The sequence below is a fragment of the Platalea leucorodia genome (assembly GCF_965183815.1).
Source record: "Platalea leucorodia genome assembly, chromosome: 1".
Classification (NCBI taxonomy): Eukaryota; Metazoa; Chordata; class Aves; order Pelecaniformes; family Threskiornithidae; genus Platalea; species Platalea leucorodia.
The window spans coordinates 54,028,627-54,045,881 of NC_138823.1; the positions used below are offsets into that span (position 1 = coordinate 54,028,627).

At 41.5% G+C, this 17,255-nt stretch overlaps 2 protein-coding genes across 6 annotated transcripts in view; one reads left to right on the top strand and one right to left on the bottom strand.

Annotated features, from left to right (window-relative positions):
- Positions 1 to 17,255, top strand: part of LOC309588909 (myosin regulatory light chain 2, smooth muscle minor isoform) — a 206,085-nt gene that overhangs the window by 34,213 nt on the left and 154,617 nt on the right. The window lies entirely within an intron of this gene.
- Positions 7,460 to 17,255, bottom strand: part of LPIN2 (lipin 2) — a 46,479-nt gene continuing 36,683 nt past the window's right edge. For 3 of the 5 annotated variants that reach the window (XM_082324698.1, XM_082324696.1, XM_082324695.1), the window contains exons 14-20: positions 16,807 to 16,951; positions 15,838 to 15,986; positions 15,273 to 15,359; positions 13,398 to 13,550; positions 12,269 to 12,383; positions 11,465 to 11,568; positions 7,460 to 11,141 (exon numbers count right to left, since the gene is read on the bottom strand). In XM_082324698.1, the coding sequence (XP_082180824.1) occupies positions 10,997 to 11,141; positions 11,465 to 11,568; positions 12,269 to 12,383; positions 13,398 to 13,550; positions 15,273 to 15,359; positions 15,838 to 15,986; positions 16,807 to 16,951 (898 nt within the window). In that variant the 3' untranslated portion in view covers positions 7,460 to 10,996. Of the gene's footprint in view, positions 11,142 to 11,464; positions 11,569 to 11,842; positions 11,911 to 12,268; positions 12,384 to 13,397; positions 13,551 to 15,268; positions 15,360 to 15,837; positions 15,987 to 16,806; positions 16,952 to 17,255 lie in introns of those variants that run through there. The other 2 variants (XM_082324697.1, XM_082324699.1) reach the window with 2 other exon arrangements.

The window sequence follows — 17,255 nt, forward strand, 5'->3', positions numbered from 1 at the left end:
TCTTTGTTGTAACAGCCTCCTGCATCGGTGCTTTTGAGTGAGGTTTGTTTTAATATTCAGCATCTGTTTATATGGATGAAGCAACTTTCTTAGCTTAAATAGATAAACACATTTGGGGCAACAATATTTTATTTCTCATACTAGCCACTTCTCAGTGGAGTTAACAAAAATTATGTTTTGCCTCTTTTGAGTTAGCATTTTGATCTCTTTCATGGCTGAAAAAAAATGCAGCCGTGTTTTACTGAGAGCAGGACTAGTCAGCTGTCACCTATATATTCTTATATAAAGTGATCTTTTTAATAGTCTATTCATGCTGCATAGAGTTGTATTTATCATAGTGGTTTGTGTAGTGTATTTTCCTTCTTACAAATCCACAACAGCTGTTCATAGCCTCAGAACAAACAATTCCTTTAGGTGAAGGAAGAACTCCCTGTGCTGTAAGCAGCACAGTATGTTTAGCTGAAGCCCTTCCCATCTGAGGAGGTCAGATGAAGACGTACGCCTTTGTTGCTTAGTTTTGCAATAGATACTCCCGAATAACGCTGTTTCCAGGCGATGAGATGGGGCCTTCCCACAACAAACTATGACACCCTGGAAGTTGAACTGCTTTTGAGAAAAGCAGGTGGAAAAAGCTTTCTCTCCACAGAGGAACTCGGAGTCAGTCCCCGTGCAGCTAGGATAGCACCGGGGGAGTGAAATTGCGAGCGGAGTTTTAAAGCACCTGGAAGATCTCTTGGCACCTAATTTTCAGAAAAGATGGTGTGACTGATAAGCAGAAGCTAGGACTAGGTGTATTTTGTAGCAGAAAGGCTGTTTCTGTAAGAGCAGCTGTTAATCACTAGCCAAAGATGTACAGTGACCTTGCACTTCACAGCTTGGACAAAGGGAGCCCCCCCCATCTCATTTCCCTGCACGTTCGTCTTGACCTGTGCTGGAGCGCGAGGTATTAGCATGCAGTTAGCAACCCCGTGCTTGTTCAAGGGGGGCTTACTTTTCTTTTGTCCTAAATCAACAGCCCCTTGCTGTCCCATGCCTTTCTAGGTCTCAAAATTGAAGGGACAGACAGGAAAGATTGTTTTCTGTGTTTTCAAAAGCCAATTACATCAACCACTTCTTTTTTTTAAACAATTTCTTGCTATGTACGAAAGCCGGAGAGGCACTTTTCCTTTTAGGATATTTTTCGCTCTCCTCAAGAAAGCTGTGTTCTCTAAGAAGTTGGCTCCAGACTATGTGTGACTCAAGTATTGTTAGATTATTGTTGCCTGTTCTAAAAATGACTCATGGAAACAAACAAAATGAGCTGAGAGCTTAGGGAGACCTAACTGGCAAACACAACCTCCTTTTTTTTTTTTTTTTTTTTTCCTCCCTCCAAGTGAGACATTTTTAAGAATCAGCAGTGCAAGTTTAGTGCTAGAGTTGCAAAAGTTATATCATCCAATTCTTACCTAACCGCTCCAGAAGATTTCTAAATCCAACCCACAAATCTTCACAAGCCCAGTTCCGCTAAGGGGACAGGGCCGTCTTCTACCAGAAGGTTTCTCCTTGTGCTCAGGATCTGCTGCTGCCGATGCCGAGATTGTTTGAGCCCTCACAATGCAGCATAACTGGTATCTGTACGCAGGTATAAAGCATTCCCTAGACTATGTCTCAGCAGGGCCCAGTCTCAGTGGCGCATTTTGAGGACACCTTTTAGGGAGAGTTCCCCATCCACCACCTCGAGCAGTGCGGTGGCTAAAGCCTGTGACCTTTGACAAGGAACCTCTGTCTTAGATTCCTGCCTTTGTTCAGGGAGACCTGAACCTTAATTACCACTTCCTTGGTAATTGCTCTAATCAGGGTAGGTGGCTCAGTTCCTCCTGATGAGGTTATTTTCCTGGAGCTTGCAAGGTGGAATATTCACCCAGCTGGGAAGACCACAACGCTGTGGCCCCTGAGTAGCAAAGGGAGGGGGGAACCGGAGGTCCAGTCTCTGCTCCAGCGAGTGCATGGATAAAACATTCATTAAAGCAGCGGCTGGAAGAGACTCCAGCACAGACGCATTCATGGGCCCGCTGAGGGTTTGCTGCATACAGAACAGCCCAGTTTCAGAGGAAGGAGCAAGAGCCCTACTCCAGAATACCCTGAACCTACTGACGGAGCATTTACATCTTCAGGGAGAATCAGCAACAGAACAAGGAAATGCCTGCACCAAAAGGAACATTTCACACTGTGGGTTCATGATTTGAGTACCACATCCCAGAGCACTCACCAGCTCAAATAGGAAGCATCTGTTAACCGAGAAAGCCCTAAAAAAAAAATCCCGTAGGTGGGAGCTCTAAGGCAGGTGCACTGCCTGCTTCAGAAATTCATAGTGCTGCCCTTTAGATCTGCTTTGTAGGTGGCTTTGTGGCGCAGTGCATGAGGATTGCGAGATTCTTGGGCAAAACAGTATCTGTTGTGCCAGGTGCTCCCATTTCACATCAAAACAGGAAGAAAACCAAACCGTACCGGGTGAAGCTGTAGGGACGTGGGTCTGACAGCCCCTTTGGCAAGGTCATTTCTCAGGGACTGTCCAAATACCAAAACCAGCGGAGTCCCCGAGACACTCGTGAGACAGGTGAATTCCTGTAGCCATTAGCAGCAGAACATCTGAAGACAGGAGGGCATGCTGGCAGCCAGAGAGACTCTGCTCTGGCCAAACAGGGAAAGTCTATCCTAGAGCAGATACGGGGAAAGGCAACAAAGTGACATATAGATCAGTCGTATCCCCAGGAAAGCTTGGAGCAAAGCAGGAATGCCAATTTTCTCCACAAAACGTGAAAAACTACCTCATTATTTCAATTTGCTATTAAGACTTGGGAGACAGTGGAGACAGTGACCACTCAAAGCAACAAGGATTTTCTGTGGTATTCCACCACGTATCCTTTCGGTGTGCCCCAGGCTGCTTGCAGCAACTTCGTGCAGTTTCCCTGAGAGACCCTGGTCAGCTTGGTGAAGCCAACCAGCCTTTCAAGGAGAATTACAAATAGCCAAGGAAAGAGAGCGAGCTGTAAGTGGAAGGCATAGGAAGGCAACTTGAAACAAAATGCCCCTCACCGCCCAATGCAGCTTTCAAATGCGCTGGGAATGCAAGGTAAAGGGCTTCCCAGCTGCGAGCAGGAGATTCAAATCAGGACTGAATTGTTTCCTGAGGATATATCGTGCATTTGGAAGTGAGTTTTATCTGCTAAGTCAGTCCGTGTGTTACGGCACAGTAGTGGATCTGTTTCACCAAAGCCACAGATGCATTTACAGTCTCAGCTTGGAGACAGGAGGAATACGCACTCCGCTGAGAGGAGATCAGCAGGTACGCTTTGGCTGCTAGTTGCTCCCAGATAACGGCGCAGAGTTCAAATTGTCAAGTTACCAGGAATACCTGGGGGCTGTGTCCTGTCGTCACAAGACAGACTGGCGCTCGAGCCAGCACCAACCCTCCTGCAACGTACCCTGCAGACTCGGGACAAGATGCGGCAGAACGGCTCTGCCAATTCTTTGTATACGGGGGACTTCAAAGAACATCTTTTAACACGTTACTACATAAGCAGGTTTTGGCATTTATTCATTTTACTATCATCTTGATTGTGAAAAAAGGAATATTTACTATAATTTTTCAGCAAAGAACAGCACATTTGAGAGTATGCTTTATGTGTGCATGTGTATACATATATTCAGGGAGAGAGAAATATCCAGGAACATGACGAAAACGGTGTGATGGAAAACAACAACTGCAGATACGTCCAAATAAAGCCTACCTGTTTTGTGATGTCTTGATGCTCTTTTCCTTTCCAGTGAACACAGCAGCACTGTTAGCTACAATTTTTTGCTGTCTCCTCCACCACCTTTAAAACTGCAGTTTCTGGTTTCTCAGTCAAGCCTGCGTGTATATTTTAAGCATTTATTTAGTTAAGCCCCGTTACACAGGCTTTGTGGTACACAGAAGTTCTGCCAACACAGTTCTTACCCGTCTTAGTTGCTCATTCAGTGCCCCAATTCCTGGCAAATAGAATTAGAATAGATTTCAGTTGGAAGGGACCTACAACGATCACCCAGTCCAACTGCCTGACCACTTCAGGGCTGACCAAAGGATAAAGCATGTTATTAAGGGCATTATCCAAATGCCTCTTAAGCACTGACAGGCTTGGGGCACGGACCGCCTCTCTAGGAAGCCTGTCCCAGTGTTTCACCACCCTCTCGGTAAAGAAATGCTTCTTAATGTCCAGTCTAAACCTCCCCTGGCACAGCTTTGAACCATTCCCACGTGTCCTGTCACTGGATCCCAGGGAGAAGAGATCAGCACCTCCCTCTCCACTTCCCCTCCTCAGGAAGCTGTAGAGGGCCATGAGGTCGCCCCTCAGCCTCCTTTTCTTCAAACTAGACAAGCCCAAAGTCCTCAGCCGCTCCTCACAGGACATGCCTTCCCGCCCTGTCACCAGCTTTGTTGCCCTCCTCTGGACACATTCAAGGACCTTCACATCCCTCTCAAATGGTGGGCCCCAGAACTGCACACTACTCAAGGTGAGGCTGTACCAAGCTGAATACAGCAGGACAATCACCTCTTTTGCCCAGCTGGTGATGCGTGTTTGACGCACCCCAGGATGCGGTTTGCCCTCTGGGCTGCCAGGGCACGCTGCTGACTCACACTGAGCCTGCTGCCGGCCAGCACCCCCAGATCCCCTTCTGCAGGGCAGCTCTCCAGCCACTCCTCTCCCAATTTATATTTGTGCCCAGCGTTACTCCATCCCAGGTGCAGAATCTGGCATTTGGACTTGTTAAATTTTATGCCACTGATAATTGCCCAGTGCTCCAATCTATCCAGATCCCTCTGCAAGGCCCCTTGTCCCTCAAGAGAGTCAACAGCACCTCCCAGTTTGGTGTTGTCAGCAAACTTGCAAATGCTGCATTCAGCTCCTGCATCCAGACCGTTGATAAAAACATTGAACAGCCCTGGCCCTAGAGCTGAGCCCTGAGGAACACCGCTGGTGACTGGCCACCAGCCAGATGTAGCCCCATTCACCACAACCCTTTGAGCCCTGCCCTTCCGCCAGGTCTAGGCTGCACAGTTGAGGCTATGCTGCTTGTTCTCACCAGAACACGTACACATGAACTATCGTCAGAAGTGGGGAAGATAAGATTAGAGTACCGAGGTAGGAAGGAGAGGGAAAAGGAGAAAGCAAGGAAAGACAAGAACAAAAGAAATGACCAGGAAGAAAGCACCAGGTGCACCAGCTTTCAGTGCTGGGGTGAGACCAGCAGCCACCCAGTCCTTAAAGCAGAATTCAGATTAATTCAGGCTGAAGACAATGTTCAGTCAGAACTGTATCCATCTGGCACGCTTCCTTACACACCGAGGCTTAGCATCACTTGCAGTTATCCCAGTGCACAGTTAACTGTGCCCTGGCCAAAGCACTGTACGTGAAAGCCATTAACGCAAGCCCTCGCTCTCGTGCAGCTCAGCATATGGTCTCCCACTGAACCGCATTGCTGCCGCCGCCGCCGTTTGGCTGGGAGGCCCCCACCGCACACCAGCCTGGGGCCTCCGGCCGGGCCAGCAACCGCTTTGGCCATGAAGAAAAATAGCGGCCAGGGTCACGGCGCCGCAGTCCTCCCGCTGTTCTTTGCTACAGCACGATTACAGGGGTCTTGGGCATGTCGCGCAGGGAGTCCATGAGGATAAGATGGACACAGGAGAAACAGCACCAGCTCAGAAATGGTTTTGCAACAAATCGGAATATCTGGCATACGTAGGACGCGCTGCCCTTCTGTTGCTTGCGCTGGCATAGTTGCACGCGACAAACAGGTACCGAGCCCTAGGTGTGAAAGATGGGGGGTGAAGAGCGTGGGGTGAAGAGCCCCAGGTGTGAAGAGACGGCTGCAGCACAGGAACAGAATCCCAGGGGAAACCCGACAGACGGAGAGCCTGCTGCTGCGGCGGGAGACGATAAAACTCCAGCCGCAAGCTCCGCGTCCGGGCACAAGGAGAGGGAAGGGGCGCTGGTGGCAGCAGCGCCGCAGAAGGATCAGAAGGCGCGATGCAGCTTAGGCGCTCAGGCAGATCTGTCACGCTTTCACGTGTGACTACAGCGGCTGGATTTCCTAAGGCAGGCTGCCGGTTCGTTGCCTTTGCCACAACCAGCGAGAGACCAGGAAGAGCAAGTTTCTACTGGAAGCTTGAGGCCCCCTTTTCACGATGGTCTCACAATAATTGCCTCAAGCAATTTAACAACTGTCACGGAAGAGAATACTCTTTGCCTTGAAAGGAAAAAGCAAACTTTGATGGAATTAGGATAAAACTCCAAATTAGGGCAGATTTACAAGAGCTCAAACTATGTGGTTGCAAGATTTTCTTCAAGGCAGCTTGTGTATTCCCGTTACGTGCAGCTGTCACCTGATATTCTGGGTTACTAATGCATGCTTGCTTTTCGTTATAGTTATAACCCAATATTGATACTAGCACATAATGTAATTTTGATGACAGCAATTGCTTATCATTTGTATAAATACTCTGAAAAAAGTAAACCCAGTGTGAGAGAAAGCAAATGTATCATAGTCCTTAGAAGAGCAACTTGAATTCCATGTAAAATACGAATACAACTTAAATAACCCCACATTTACTAAATTAGCAATAGAAGAATGGAATTCTCAAGCACAAAGTGAAGAAAAATTTTAGTTTAAGTTTGTTTATTGTGATAACATTGTTCTGAACATCAATAAACATTGCACGGAAGTGTGGGTTACTGTACCCAAGATAGTCCAGTCTTAACAAAAAACACTGTATTGGTATGATCACAGATTTGACAATTTTAAACACGCTACCTTATTAGTGATTGGGATGCTTAACCATCAAGTATTTCACATCTTCAACATAAAAAGGAAACAAATGATTGAAGAGAGTTTTCCCACCCTCAAAATAAACCAGCATTTCGACTTTCATCTGGAAGTAATTAACACTGTAAAAAAATCCCAAACAATTTCATTCTGTTCAGCAGAATTTAACTTTGGAAACTAAAACTTCTTCAGGCAAAAGTGACACTTTAAAGGCATCTCAAATCGATGATGTATTTTTGATGCTTCATTATGAATTTGCATTACAGTCATTTAAACAACTCTCATTCATATGACAGCATTTTCTAGAAGACTTGTATGAAATATTAACATGACACCTCATCTCTTTAGTCTTTACCATAAGCGGATTCAGAGTTTGCTTCAGAAGTTCCATAACGGAGTTGACACAAGTGTTAAAACTTTTCCAGTTGAAAAAAACCCAAGTTTTAGGAAGAGCATACTGATGACAGAAGCCAAGGATACATGAGCCAAGACTGCACATGCAATTGCATACTGTTAGGGATGAGAGCCCAACCTTTTGAAGTACAAACATGCTTGGGACAGTAAAAAAAAAATAAATTAAAAAATCCAGAAATGTGTACCACTTTAATTACTGATCTTTAAATCACTGTAGAAATGGGCAATGTCCAAGCCACTAACAAGTTTTGAATTGCAATGTTCCTGATTTATTCCCAGATAGGTATCATTGACTCAGCCTTTGACATGGTTCCAATGCTAAGAGGATCTGCATCTTCAACAACACAGCCTTAACAGGGGTGTGCATGCGCCTACAGACACACACACTTAGAAGTTCCTCTTTCACAGAAAGAATGATTTCACTTGCGCTAATTTTAAATAAGTATAGCACAACTTGTTCTCAAACATTAGTTTCAGGCCACTTCTCTTGACTAAGGTAACAAAGGACAGGCTAATGCGTAATTCTTATTTACCCCACTTCATATTAATATTGCAGCACAAGCCCACAGTTTGATAGCAATGAGATGTCTTTTCTAGAGTCAGTAAAGTGCCCAGCAGTCCAAACTACATAGGTATGCAGTGACAGGTACAGCGCCCCCGGATTCTGTCCCTAAACAGGGTTAACAAACAATCTGAAAAGCTTCAAATACAAGCCAGATTTAGAAAAACAAAACAAAAACTCCGCCCTACCTCATATCAGAAATACTCAAGTACACTTTTACATTTTATCAAAAAACAAATATCAAAACTGTAGCTGTTGCAGAGCAAAAAAGCAAAATTTTTAACTAAGCAACTTTTTGGACATCCCTCTAATGCAAAACAACAGGTCAGCAGAATGAGGAGCTCTCCACAACCACACAACCCCCGTATTCATACTAGCTTAAATTATATGCATTTGGGGATACACCTGATGCTATTTTTCCACACTGCTCATTTACTCAAGTTCCCACCTTAAAATCCACAGCTTATCTTTATGACAATCTGAAAAGATGAATGGAACCAAAGAGAACAAATTAACCAGGTAAAAAAAAAAAAAAAAAAAATCAACCAAGAAAGATACGGCCAAACCTTGGTAACGATCTGTCCCATGTGGAAACCCATCCCAGTTTCATGAAGTGCTTTTCTTTTTAGAAAACCCGTGGAATACCAGGGCCACCAAGAGTACATTAAGCATGGTAACAAAAATTTTGACATCCACAAAGGACTGGTTTAGGAGAGGCAGCTTCACTCCCATTATGTAAAATAGACTCTTTAGATAGAATATTTCATCTTGTAATTAAAATACTTTATTATGTTGGATTCTTATTTACTTATTTTAAAGTATTTAAGTGACTTAAAAGCTCAAATCCCATTGATATTCAAAGCACTTGGTGATCATGAAAATTTCAGTTTCTAATGAAATCTATGGAATAAAAGCTAAGAAGAGAAAAAAAATACATGGAATGATGTTTGTAAGCTTTTGACAGAAAAAAAAGAAAAAAACAAAAACAAAACCCCAGTAAGAGCCTTTGAGTTGAATCCTGTGAAACCCACTTGAACACCGAGTAGATTGGTGACAGGACCAAGAATTTGCTGAAACAGTCACGGAAAGTATTGTTCTCACTGTACAAGAACAAGGATGCCTTTCCATCACCGACGTGCACGGCACACCGTGACAGATAGGTATGTTTTCTTTCCCACTCTCATACTCCTGCTTTGAAAGAGAGGTTCCACGTTGATTGTGCTTGCCCCCGCTCTTTATTTAATGTTTTATAGACACAGGAATACACTAGAGTTTTATAAAGGAAAAAAAAAAAGTAATTTCATTTATATAGTGATCTAAAAATTATCCCCCCAAGCAGTTCACCAGTTGTCTAGCATTAGCTGGTGTTACATCAGAACTGTGGGTTAAGACTACTCAACCTGATAAAGAAAAAAATATTCCTGTGGGGGGGGTAAAACCCTCTGAACGTCCTCTTTTGCAGGTAGTGAAACGAAGAGAGCTGCTCTCCTACGTTCCCCCCAAGTTAGCTGAAGCAGAGGGAGTGCCCAAGCTGTTTCTGAGAGAGCAGCCCTGGTGCAGGCGCGGCAGCAGGCAGCCATACACATGCCTTCTGAAGATCGCTCACGCTTCCCTGCACACCTCCCTGCTCCCGCTGGGAGCTGTGCACGGGGGAGAGCTCGCCCCGGAGCCTCGCGGAAATTCTGGAGGTTGCCCCCGGAAGGATCTTTAATGCACGGCCCCAGGAACTTGCTTACCGAGTGACAGAAAAGACTGTGTGCCCAGAGCGCCCCGGACTGATGTTTAAATGACTGTAGTCCTTAAGCCCTCTGGGCTGGTGGAATCAGACATTCTCACCGTAGATTTGTCCAAAGGAGGTTAAATGCACTAAGTCAACTTAAAAAGCAGAACTACCCTTGCCTTCAAGTATTTTTGGAGAGAGAAATGCTAGCTGCTTTCACAGCTGATAAACACTAGACTTGGAATGCAATTTGTTCACAGGCTCTGATCTGAACCTGAGGAATGACCAGCATGATGTTTATGAATAACCCAGAAGTTAAAAAAAAAGAAGAAAAAGAAGGAAAAAAAAAAAAAAGAAAAAAAAAGGCTTTATTCTGCTCTGCAGCATTTAACCATTCTCATACCTGGAATCTCACTATTTAGCTGCATTTCCTTCCAGCTACTGAAAACCTGCAATACAGAATTCTGGAAAGACCTGCAGGAGACAATTAAAAAATTAAATATGTAATTTTTTTAGTATTACAATTCCCTGAATATAATCTGTACATACTTTTTACTGGCCTACACAGCGCACACACATATATGCATCATCTCTGTGTTGAAAAAGGAAAGAAAAATGCCAGCTCCCCAACTCTTACAGAAGCGTTCAAGATGTTTCTTGATGGAAATTTAACACGACATAGTGCAGCCTGAAAACAACAAAAGCCATACAAGTATCTGAAGACAACTTCCATTTTTACAAGCTCATGAAATAGTTTAAGCATTGCATGTAAAAAAAGTAATAAGCAGCGTTAGTTTGAGCGTGAATTGTACAAGCATGGTCTTGTACATGTGACAAAAGGCATATTTACATTTAAAGAGGAATTTTATGTCTTCAGAGTCCGTCAGGCTAGTAACGTCTACACATTTTCTGTATTTTAGCTGAGAAAGAGCACACTGGTCTTGGGTTCCGGCTCCTTTCAAAAATGGCCTAATTGTCCATCTGAACATTAGACATGTTTTTTATTATTAGGTCTGACATTCTATTTGGCAGTTTCCATACACTTTTTGGCTTCATTTTAGAAAATATACTATTAAGACTAATACAAAAAATCCCTATGTTTACTATAAGGTCTATATTGATGAAAATGCAAAGTCATAGATTACCTCAGCATTTAGTTGCCCTGAAGCACTTGGGTACCATGACCGTCAATGACAGGCCAATCTCAAGTGCCTTAGAACAGGTATATAAAGACAAGCAATAAAGAAACAAACAAACAAAACAAACAAACAAACCCCACACAAAAAAAACCAGACAGTAGCTTTGCATTTTCTTTGTTTTAAACCACTGGAGTTAAAGTGATTTCTTTAGTAAGACTTATGGTACGAAATTAGCATCTTCGTTAAGAAAGTTCTTCACATTTAAACTGATTCTGAGTAGCTGAATATGAAATTCCATTTCTAGGTGAGAAGTATTTTTCAGGCCAGGTCGTCCATGTTAAGGTCAGGAAGAGGCCCTCTCCAATAGCAAAAGGAGCTGAATTCTGGGCACGGAAATGCAGAACTCTGTTCTTTATTAAGCAATGGGAACACATGTTCCACAAGCTCACTTAGTCTGTAATACCTATATTAAAAAAGAAGGAAGACCATTATTTAACAGTCTAGTCACTGTTCAACTATAGCCAAAATGGAGCTTTAGAAGTCTAGACCAGAAAGCTACAGTCAAATAAGGCATCACTACTGCAGAAGCAATTTCCAATTTTATTTTGCCAGTTTACTTTTCTTTTTGAAAAGTTTCAGTTAAGTATCCAAAGTTGTAAGTCTCTGGCAAATACAATTTTCACGTGTTGTATATAATAGGAGATCAAATCACAGTCACAATTGCAATTATTTTGTAATCTCATTCCTAAACACTTTCTTTAGCTGAAATAACAAAAATGATCTTACGAAGATTTGTTTCCCTTAGTCCGTTCTTGGATCAGTTCACCCTTTGGATTCACAGTAAATATTCTGCAGTCTGGAACTCCCACTTGCATGTAGGCATATACATCCTGCAAAAAGCATGAACAAAAGCACATGCTTCAACATTTCCTTACTGAATGTGATATAAGAAAAAATTCCTTGAAGGAATGAGAAAAGCTGATCCAAAAAGGGTACAGTAAAACTGCACCTTAAAAAACAGCCCCCTAAACAACAGCCAAAAACCAAACCAAAACAGACCCCAAAAACATACACACACCATAACAAAACATTCCCCGCAGCCGCTTAATTCCTGTTCCCAAGCCCGGGACCACAAACACGCACAAAATCTATACCACACAATACCATTCCTTGTGACAACATTCCTCTTAGAATACCCTCTCTCTGTCTAGCTCAATTACGATAGCATTGATCTGCAGAGAAAATACAGAAATCGTACGATAGGAAAAAGAACTCAAGACAGAGGAGCATGAATTAATACCCTTAGGTTATAAAGATGTCAAAAATGCTGAAAAAGAATTTGAAAGGTGGCACATACTTAATAAAATCCTGAGAATACTAACACATCTTTGTAACTTTTCTCATATAACCAGTTCTAGCAGCTTTTACTTAAGGTATCTGCATGTGGGTTTTCCTGACCAAACCCATAAAAGCACCAGTGTCCCACTTCCTCATTCAAATTTAAATAGACACAAAAAGAAAAGCCTATTTCTTTTGCTTCCCAAGTACTTCATGCATTTTAACCCTTCAATTAGAAAGGAGCAGACTTACGTTGGGCCTGTTTCCAAAAGCAGCATAGAAAGGCTGTTTACTGGGAGCAAACAAATTCTTGATATCATTCAAACATTCGATTTTGAACTTCTCAGGCTTCTTTTCTATTACTTCCCTAAAATAAAATTTCAACAGTCAAATTCTAAATCATGATTTGATAGAGGGTATCCTCCTTCCCCCATTTATCTGATATTTATATTCTCATTGCTTCCTGTTGCTAGCGTTGGTAGTTATATAGGCATTGGTCAGTCTTCCAAGAATGATACAAGAGACAATAAAACAGTAAAACATTTGCTGTTTTCCAACATCCATAGTAAAAAATAGGTGAATAACCTGTGCCTAGGCTAAGTAAATGGGATGAAATTCCCAGTTGTGAATGCAGTTTGTGAACTGCTCTTATTGTAGATGACCATCTGAATCAGAAGACCTAATCAAGTACACGTAAGCTTGTTACAACTCCCGCCTCTGACAAAAGAGTGCAGAAGGCCTATTAGTGACCTTATTGGAAGTCGCTGTCATTGCTAGCCATGAATTGGTTGCTTTTACTAAAAAACAAGCAAAACTAAAAAGACTTTTCCACTATTAGCTCTTCCCATCAAGAACAGGTAGACTATGGCTGGTTCAAAAGATCACCCGAGTTGAACCACAGCTAAACTCCATATGGCTTTTTAAGTAGTCACATATGGAGCACTCCCGATATTGCAAGATCATTTAGTATGACAGTCTATATTCCCCAGCTTTTCTTCTTTTCCATCTTGCATAGTAGCACTGCACTACAGTCCTTGCAGTTATACTTGCAAAGACAAAACTGTACCGATATAAACAGAATCTAATAGTAATCAGTCATGGACTAGAGGAATGAAGGGAAAATGAGCTGCTCTATGACAGATGTTTTGTGTTTTGTCACCACTTCTAACATGCCCACAGAAACAGAACTATACTACAAGTGAAATTCAGACAAAACAAATCGCTTATAAGTGATCACTAGAGGGACATCAAGTCTCAGTAGCCAGTCTAGCAGAGTGGAACGTTTGGTTACAGCTGTGATGGTCAGCATGCCAGATCTTTTTAATCTGCTTCTTTCTCTGAGATGGGGAGGGAATGGATGTATGAAATCCCACATGCTTACCTATGAAAGGCAGAAAACAAACTGCTGGGCGACAACATGAGAGGGCCCCTGGGGAGAATCGTTCCTTTGTCATTCACCCAGTGTAGGTATCCTCTGGTCATGTCTGCCATCCCAATGGCACGGGCGGAACAGTACAGAAACTTGTAGCCATTTCTAGAAAAGAATTATCAACTTGGTTTATATTCCTGCTGAAGAGTTTCTTTGCAAAGGTAAGTATACGGTTATAGCAATGTCCAGAGGCACCAGTTTAGGTATTGACTCGTTGCAGTGCTCTGCACACACATAACAAAAAGACCCTTCCCCTGTTAAAAAAATCTGCAAGGCATATAATAAATATATGACTCAATCAAAACTGAGAAACAGGAACTGCAAAAAGAACAGGGATGGTAATACTCAGATGACAGAATTAGATGGACTAGACTGTGTTTAAGTAAGTCTCACATTGATTTTATCCAGCTTCTTTCAGCCCAGCTGTAGGATGATAGCAATTATTTAAATTATCTGCATCACATAATATTGGATGCCGGATCTCCTCTCTTTGTTGGATTTTTTTCATGTTGTTCACAGAATTTGCAGCACAGAGTGAGGGACTGATAACAAGAAGCATTCATTAAGCCCTTAAGTTTTTCCTGGAGACTGTATGTTCACCTGTTATACAGATTTGTACAGTTACTGCATGCACAAAAGGCTTGAGTGTTTATGTATATTTTCAAAGACCTGATTCAATCTGGCAAATAATTCCAAAACTACTCTTTTATTATGCACTGAATAACCTAAACTTTGTTTTGTATCTCCCATGGACTGCAAGGGGCCACAGATGAAATTTAGCTCTACATAACAAAGTGATTCCAAGACCCCAAATATTTTGGGGGAACAAAGACTACTAAACTTAAAAACAAAGATAAAAGCTGATTATTTTAAGTGGATCATGAAGTATTTCACAGTTGATCATCTTGTGATCCTCAGTAGCGAGAATTATTTCTGGCATCACTATATTTTTGAAAAATAGTTTGTTAAACAAAGGACCAAATCTGAAAGGCAAGGAAAAATGTAGGTTTATTCTACCCTAAATTACTGGACATAAGTATTATAAGGCTATATACCTCTTAGAGGAACAGTACATTTATACGGATGTGGTTCACAACACTTTTGAACTAAGCAAACACCTCACCACTGCTGCAAGGGGAATCATCTTTCCTCTCCTTCCTCCCCTCCGGTAGTCACATGGGCTGCCGCTGCAGGTTCTTGCAGATCACAAGGTGAGCACATTCAGTTGACCAACCCAGAGAGGGGAAGGGGAAATCGCCGTTTTGCTGAATTATTTTTCTACTGTTTTACTGAACTGCATCGGCTTATATCAGAAGCGCAACAAAGTGACAGAAAACTCGAGCCAGGCCACCAACGTTCCCTTGGTGGATAACAGTGGCAAGCTGTTAATTAGGCTTGTTTCAGAACATGAAATCTATCCTAAGGAGCATTCATTTGAGTTTGGTAGAAAACACAAAATATTTATGCATTGGAAGGACACTATTTAGGTTTGAACTTACACTTTACCATGGTTGTAACAGGCTTTGTGATCAACCCGAGTTGGTGGAAACAGACACAGGCATGACTGTTTGAGAAATTATTGCTATTATGGTTCTCTTTTGTAGTCACAACAATATTACACACAGTTTTTAAGAACTAAAATGCAAAAATCAAACATTTGAGAAGGGAACTAGTAAAAGCGGTGGCTTTCCATTCCTGTAAAACAATACATCTGGGGAAAAAGCTTAGTTTTGTTTGTGAGTGACAAAAGTAACAACAATCCAATTACCTATCCATTAATCCCCAAATTCCAGAAAACCTTAATTGCTTCATAGATTACATACTCACTCATTTATGGAATGATAGAGTTTTGCAATGCCCTGATGAGTCCAGTCTTTGCCAAGCTGAGGGAGAATCTGTCCTAAAGCATCAGACCTAAAAGCAAAATCAGAGATAGCTGATACTAAGTATATGAGTTTTGTTAAAGACAACCACCAATGAATATACATTTTACAATGAGTGTTTACAGAAATATCTCTGCAGAAGCTCCTAACCATTTCAAAAGAGAATTAGTAACTACTCCAGACAGAGAAATTAGTGGGGCCATACAGCACAAGCCAGTTTCGAAGTTAACCTATGGCTGCTAAACCTGGAGAAGTCTAACTGAAAGGGCAATAGTCAGACGGTAAACATTATCACCCTTACATTATTCTTTTAAAAGACATTTTCTAAGTATGCTGTAAATGCAAGTACAAATTGAAATCAAAGCAACAAGTGTTTTTCATGACTGTTAATGAACATCCTTTAATAGTCTTCTTAAATCAAGTTTCTTTATCTTATATTGAAAAGCAGGATAGGATCAATAAAGCAAGATAAAAAGAACAAAGAAAAAAAACCAAACAATGATACTTACTTGGTTATTGTTCCATCAATGTCCGATATGATGATTTTATCATTCCAGTTCCAGAGATATATTGTTCCCGCACAACGGCAAGTCCCTTGATACTGGGTTGTAATACTAAATACAACATCATTAGGGCCATCTCTGAGCTTCAACTTTGCCTTTAGAATAAAAAAAAAATAATTGAAAACACAAGTCGCCCTCACTAGAAAAGTTTTAGAATCATAAATGAGCTACAGAAAATGGCTTGTATATTCTTCCTTATCTATTTTGATTAACTCATCAAAAAGTGAACCATGGTTTGACACTGGCACAGTTTTGCTGGTAAAGTCTGTTTTGTAGTCTGGGTACATGTATTTGTCCATTTGACTCTCTGCTACTTGAATTCTTGCTATCACAGTAGACTTCCAGTACAATCACGTGGAACTCCTACTTTGCTACAGTATGCAATAGTATTTTCTACTTAGTGTATGCTTTTCTCAAAATTCTTTCCTGATGGAGATCGTATACTTAGACAGTCGCAGAACTAACCTGTAAGTTAGACTGCAATGAATAAACTACATACGAATTTAAATGTACATTATTAGACTGTTAAGATCCCAGGATATCCAAACTGCAGAAGCCAACAATGTCACTTTTTTGGCAACATGTTAATAGAGAAGTTTAATTATAGAACTTTGTAAGAAATTACTATTTTTTAATCCAAACCCAGATTCTTAAAAAACACAACAGGGAGGAAAAAAAAAAAAAAATTCTCTGCAGCTGCCCACACTAGCACTGGAAAATACTTTAAATTCCTTTTTAAATTTTAAATTTCCCCATTCCGTTTTTCTACTGCTGGAAAAGTAACCTGAAGATCATTTTTTACTTTGTGAAATGTACTTATATGTCATTTCTAAAAAGCAGAAAAAGTCCTATGTTTAGAATCAAACAGAGTGGAATTACGAACCATCCTATGTACAAGAAAGGTGTGCCACTTACTATTTGGTCCGAAGATAGTCTAAGTGACTTCTTATAAGATGTAACGTTCCCATGTGTTGGATGCTCTACTGGGGCAGAATCTATTTTCAGGGATTCCTTCAACTCCTGTGATGCTTCATCACTAGACGAATCATCTTCTGGAGGTCTAACATGACATCAACCAGAATAAATGTAAGCTACAGAAAATCCTTCTTTAATGGTGTAAGATTCTTTTGCAAGAGTAATTTCTGCTTATGTTGAGGATTTGCTACTAGCCTGATAGCACAGATTAATTAAGTCCATGGTCTAGTGAATGCCCAGATAAAGCTAGTATATGCCAATAAGCAAATAAGACTTGTAATGCATGCTAGTATTGGTGGAGCTCTAAATATTATTATTACTAGCTGGCTCCACGCATGATGAGTTTAGTAAAGACAGTGTCAAGTGATCACTAATACTGTGTTGATGAA